The sequence below is a fragment of the Pediculus humanus genome, genomic scaffold (genome assembly GCF_000006295.1).
Source record: "Pediculus humanus corporis 1103172107564 genomic scaffold, whole genome shotgun sequence".
NCBI classification, from domain to species: domain Eukaryota; kingdom Metazoa; phylum Arthropoda; class Insecta; order Psocodea; family Pediculidae; genus Pediculus; species Pediculus humanus.
In genome coordinates this window covers 90,433-97,224 of record NW_002987179.1, presented here as the reverse complement: position 1 = coordinate 97,224, position 6,792 = coordinate 90,433, and the positions used below count along the sequence as shown (strand labels likewise).

General features: G+C 22.0%; 1 protein-coding gene across 1 annotated transcript; it reads left to right on the top strand.

Annotated features, from left to right (window-relative positions):
• Nucleotides 1-1,468: 1,468 nt before the first annotated feature.
• On the top strand, nucleotides 1,469-3,315 carry Phum_PHUM217920 (uncharacterized protein; the record flags this gene model as incomplete). Its single annotated transcript, XM_002425699.1, has 6 exons — nucleotides 1,469-1,587; nucleotides 1,672-1,924; nucleotides 2,002-2,253; nucleotides 2,329-2,780; nucleotides 2,875-3,067; nucleotides 3,175-3,315. The coding sequence occupies 6 exons, from the start codon at nucleotides 1,469-1,471 to the stop codon at nucleotides 3,313-3,315; spliced, it is 1,410 nt and encodes a 469-aa protein (XP_002425744.1).
• Between the last annotated feature and the right edge of the window lie 3,477 nt (nucleotides 3,316-6,792).

Genomic DNA, 6,792 nt, shown 5'->3' with positions numbered 1-6,792 from the left:
AAATAATAATTAAATTATTAAATTTGGAAAATTTAAATGGGGTAGATAATAAGGGAGAAAAAATTACCTCCATTCTGTTGCCTAACTGTATTCCTTCCGGTGTAAAATTTATTCCTTTTCTTATTTTAATAAAAGGATCAAAAACATTTTGTTTATCAATACAATCATTTGGCGGTTTGCAAAAAGGACAACACTCAAAGGAAAAATTATATTTTGTGTAATAGTTTCGCGTCATTATACCAATTTTTTTTTTCTTTTTTTTTTTATTAATTTCAATTTAATTTTGAAATTTATTAAAAAAAAACGAAACGAAAATTTTTTTTTTGAAATTTTCTTTTTCGCATTTTTTTTTGTTTTTTTTTTTTTAAATATTTATTTATTAATTTATGTTTACATTAAATTTAAAAAAAAAAAAAATGAAAACTAGATTTTCCGGAATAAAGAAAAAAAAAATTCATCATTTAATGATCGTAATTTAATTTTAATTTTTTTCTTTTTGTATCTTTTTCCGTATCTTTGTGTTTAATAAAAAATAATAATTTTTAACACAATAAGTACGGAAAGGGATTATTATTATTATTACTACTAATTAGTTAGGATGCACATAAATGATTAATCCTTATATCTCCCCTTGTTGCAAAAAAGTCCAATAGCCTCCATTGAATGGCATTATTACAAAGGGCAAAGTAAATAATAAAAAATAATATAAGTAATTATTTCAATTCATATCTTATTCATGATGAATGTCAATAAAAAAAAAAAAAAAATTTACGTAAATAAGGGGAAAGAAAGAAAACTGGATTGGAAAAATTATCATCAAATTTTCCTCGATAATTTTACCACAAAAAAAAAAATAATTATAAAATCAAAACAAAAGCATGAAAATTTTTTTTTAACATATTTAATCATTAAAAAAAACAAAAAAACATTTCTACGTATCGAATAATATTATTATTGACTTTGTCAAATTTTTTAAGTACATAAAAAAAAATTAATAAATATTATTGTTAGATGCATGTTAATAATTAATAATAGTTTATATGTAATTGGAAATTTTAGCTTCTGAATACTGTGAGTAATAAATTTTATATTAAATTAATCGTTACCTAATTTTTTTTTACAAATCTACAGAAAATTTACAAAAAACAAAATTTATAGTTTAAATGAAAGTCTATATAGATTTAATGAGAGTTAGGATAATCTATATTTTATAGAACTTCACTATATTTATACTAAAAAATTATTTAATTACTGTACATAAGAAAAAATATAAAAATTATTTTTTATTATATTATATTAAAATGATAAAAAGCAAAAAGTAATAAAGATTTAATTTCATATTTTGGTAGATCCTTATACCTTTTTTTTTTTTTTTTCTGTTAAATTTAAACAATTTAATTTTTTTTATATAGCAAAAAAAAAGGAGTCGTAACGTCCTTTCATTAGTTTATTCTTACGATGATTTCGAATGTTTTCATGCAGACAAGGATATCAAATGTTTGGAGTAACAACATCATTCGTTGCAACAAGAAGTGGATTGTTAAGATGGAAAGATCATGGAAATTCACCTTCGGATATTTCTTCTCCGTAATTTTTCTTTTTTTTTTGTATTAATTTCTTTTTTTAAATAATAAAATAAGTTTATTATTTCATGTTAAATTTTATTGTCAGGCATTTTAGTGAGACCAATAGAAGAGCAATCGACGAATTGTGGTATAAAAGAGCAGTTCATCAACACACGATCGAGCCAGAAAGTTTTGTATTTTCTGTACCTTTTGATGCTGATATGCAAAAAAGACCATTGGTAACTGCAACTCATGCTGTTTTTGTCGAACACAAAGGACATAGAGCTCCTGCTGCTGTCGTCGGTCTTCAATTTCAACATTCCACGTTGGCATCACATTTTATTAACATCACATCAGCGGTATATATAAATAAATTTTTTTTTTTTCTGCAGGATGAATTTTTAAATTATTTAATTGATTTTTTTTTTTTGGTCAGTGTACCGGAGGAATAGAATGCAGAAGAAATTGCGCTTCTCCTGAATTAGATTGTTACGTATTAGATAATAACGGATTCATAATATTGTCAGAATCGTCTGAACATACCGGAAAATTTTTCGGTCAAATTGATGGTACCATAATGGATTCTTTAGTTCAAGATAGAATTTATAAAAAAGTAGCAGTCTACGATTATCAGGGTGCTTGCTACGACGAAAAATCTCCCTACAGCGATTCAGCTTCTTTTTCATCGGTAAGTAAAATCGAAATAATCGTGGAAACCTTAAAAAAAAAATTACGGAAAATTTATAAAAATTAAACTTTACAGCCTTTTCAACCGGCTAAAATGCTAATTTACGGAATAATAAATAATTTAAAATGGATTTTGACTCAAACTAATTTACACTACTGGCTACTACCATCTTGGGTGGAAGGATTTAGTTACACTTCAGACGACGACGAAGACGATCTTGATTACACGGATGATTATGAAAATAGTCCGTTCGATTCCTATGGAGAAAATGAAAATTTGATACCGACACTAAACGAAAAAATTCCAGAGCAGTCCGTGAATAATATAAACATTCAACCTGAAATTGTTTATCCGGTTAACGTAAATCCTTCGCCCGGAAAAAGATTTTCGTCGAATAATTCATCTCCCCGTCCCTGCGACAAGAGAGTTTTTTTGTACAACCTTCAGCCTGATAGGCTCAATACAAGTGGAATATTTAATCCATTAAAAGGAAAATTAACGAATTGTCATGCGAGTGGTTGCGAAAGGTAAAAAAAAAAACCATTTTAATGTAAAACAATTCAAGCGTCGAAAACCTTAAAATCCTAACATTATTATTATCATTTTTTTTTTCAATCGCAGGCCTTTTAGTGTACAAAAAATACCGCACAGCAATTTAATACTATTAGTTGTAGACACTCTTTGCCCTTGTGGTAGCAAACAGTTAAGTATAACTCCGCAAGAGGTTATCTGGGATGGAACTTCTTGCAGGAGGAAACCGCAAGAATCTTTGTATCGAAGAAGACCTCCTAAATGTTTAAATTACCATCCCGAGGTAAACTTTTGTTTGTCGATTATAAACTATTTATTTCGTTTACTACAGAAGAAAAATTAATCGAATTTTGTTTTTTTTTTTTTTTTTTTTAAATATAAAATTAAAAGGAAATTGAAATCCATCACTGCGGGAAAGCCTGTGGGATTTTAGCGTCATCATTTACATTGTTGTCTATTTCTTTAATGGTGACTAATATAAACACACTTTATGGATATTTAAGCTGGACTTCATTATTATTGTTTAGTTAATAATTATATAAAATAATTATTTAAAATTTAAAAATCAAGTTTATCTTGTTATTATATATATTAAAAAAAAATTAATTAAAACAATATGAAAAAAAAAAGCTTTAAATTATTTTGGTGACAATATTAATTAAAAAAAAAAGGAGAACAAAGTGTTGTCAAAACTGTTTAAGAGTTGTCAGAATATTTAAAGTCATTTTGTGAAATTAAATTTTGAAATTTAACAAAAAAAAAAATTAACAATTATCACATATCTTTATTTTAAAGCATGCAAAATTACAATATTAAAAAATTTTTACATCCCAATAATATAAAAACTCTCTCATAAATCGAGTAAGAAATATATTAAATTATAATTAAATTAAATTTAAATTAAATTCAGTATTATTAAATATTACATTTTTAATGCACATTTAAAAGCAAAACGTGCAAGAGTATTGTATTATTATTATTATCATTAATTTTAAATTTATATTAAAAAGCGCGGGTAATTTAATAAGAATTTCAAAAAAAAATATACTCTTGCATTTATTTAAATAAAATTCTATGTAAAAAAAAATTATTAACCGTAAAATTAAATAAATATGAATTTCAATGATTGTATATTTTAATGGCAGCAAAATGGCCTTAAATAATTATGTAAATATATATATATATATATATATATATATATATATAATATATATTTATATATATTAATACTATTCGAAAAACATTTGAAACCAAAAAATTAATAATATTATTATTATTATTATATTTATAATAATGTTTTGCAAAAAAAAGAATTTATTTAAAAAAAAAAAATAAATAAATAAATAAAAAAAATTGTATTAAGTCTTCCATTACTATTTAAAATATTTTTTAAAATATTATTTAGGTTTAAATAAATAAATAAATAAATAATAATAATAATAATAATAATTTAGCTTTTAATAATAAAATAGTAATTTTAAAAAAAAAAAAAAAAAATTATATATATACATATGAACACAAAATCAAAATAAATTTAAAATGTTAAAAAAAAAATGTTTTTTTTTTTATTGAATTTAAATTTATTATTATTATTATTATTATTATTATTATTATTATTATTATTAAAAATTAAATTTAAATTAAATTGAATTAGATTTTAATAAAAAAAACAATAACTCAAAATAAATATAAAAAAAAAAACTCAAATTTTTCAAATGAGAAAAAAAAAATTTAAAAATAATAATTGTAAAAAAATGATAATAATAGTAATTTTATTCAACCCTAAATATTTTTTTAATATAATAAATTTATTTATTTGTAATAATAATAATAATAATAATAACGTAAAATGTAATTGATAACTCATTAAATAATTTATAATTTAAGTGATTGATTGATTGATTTTCTTGCTTTATACTTAAATATCAATAATTAATATATATATAATGTATTTATTAATTAGATTTTATACATAAACAATTTTTTAAACAGAATTGTGGCTATCGAAAAATTATAAATGTTAAAGACTTTAAATCACACACACACACACAAAATTATATAAATAAATAAATAAATTTTTAATAAAGTTTTAAAAATCTTTTTCTACTTGTACAAAAAAAAAAAAAAAATTGATTATTATTGTACGTTGAGTCGCAAAAAAACGACGGGTTTAATAAAAAAATAGTTTAAATCAAATTAAATTTTATGCTCTTTGTTAAAAAAATAAATAAAAATAAAGGAATGAGCATTAATTATTAAACTTTGTTAAAATTCAAAATGGCGTTACTTATAAGAGTAGTAATGATAAGAAGCATTGCTAAAAGACAATACTGAATTTATTTTTAAATAAAAAGATAATGTCTTAACGATATCGAGAAATAAATAAACATTTATAAAATTTATTCTATATTAAAATGTGTCTAAAAAAAAAGATAATAGTAATAAGTAAATTTGAATTTTTTTAAAATGTGTCATTCGTGACGTCATCACCCTTGACTCAGAAAATTGTCGCCGATTGTAATGGGCAGAAACCGTTAAAAATTATTAACATTTAAGTTGGCACTCCCGATTGCAGTAAAATGGAAGACGTTGTGTGGATGGTGTATGTTTTGTGTTTAAATTTTTTTAACTTCATTTTTACTGAATGAATGGCAATTAGTATTTTGTTATAATTATATTTTAATTTTTAAATGTGGACGATGTATCAATTTAACGGATTACATTACATTCGTTACAAAAAATACTTTGTCATCGATCTGTGGTATGTATGAAAGGTCGGCCATGTCAGCGGTTTTGTATAAATCTAACATTATTTTTTATTATAAAATTACTATAAGTATTTTACTATCGTACCGTAGTAAATTATTTTTAACAATTATTCAAACATGCTTCTATTATTTTATTTTCAATACATTACGATTGTAAAGTGCTTGTTTATATTTTTTATTAGAAAACTTGTTAATTATCTATTATAATTCTTTAAAAATTTATTTTCTAATGTTAAACATGAAAAAATGTTTGTTAATAATTTCGTGAATTATTAAGTTTGGAAATTTTCAGTTAAAACGCTATACTACCATATTTTAATATTTGACTCATTATTAAATTTTGTTTTATGTAATCATGAGATAAAAGTATTTGTCATATTAATTTTATTAATTTAATTAGATTATGAGTGTTTTACAAAATTTTTTTTTTAGGGGTTTAAAAATGTTTCGGGATTTTTAACCAATTTTAAACATGTATTTAATCATTCGGTTAAAAAAAATTTTGTAAATTCGGTTTAAGTAAAATCATTTTTTTAAAATTTTAAATTGGATATCTGTTTCTTTAGGTTATTCAATATCCTTGAGTGATGTTGAATTTATATCCATTTGTCTTATTACATGTATGTGTTCTGCGATTGTTTTAACTAAATTTTGTGATCTCTGTTGACATGTTTACGAATGTAAACACTTTTAAATTAAATAATGTTAAAAACAACATGATATTAAAGTTTAAATTATCCCAACCTACTCACAAATTTAAAATAAACTTACTTCCACTTTCATTATTTTAAATATTTTATGCTATATTGGGATTTCTTATTTTTATTTTTAAGCTGTTGATAGTTTTTAGTAAAAATCTGGCTTGCTAGCATTCATAAAACAAATCGTTTTTATTTCAATCGATTATCGTTTGGTTAAATAATGTTTTCGATTTCCCCTTTTAGTTATTACAAATATTTATTTAAATTGTTTTAGTTTTTATAAAGTCAATTTAAAGTTTTTACAATTGTTATTATTTACAAAAAATTAATGCAACCTATTAAGTAACTTCTGCAACTAGTTTTTTTCTTTTTTTTAAAGTGGAAAAATTTTTTCAGGTCAGGGTCGATTCATTTTGTTAAATATTTATATTATATCTTTTATTTTATGTTTTTTTTTTTTAAATTATGTTATTAATTTTATGAAAGTTTTATGTTTATTTTCAGCGAGATTTAAAAAAAAAAAACGTTTTCTTTCTTTC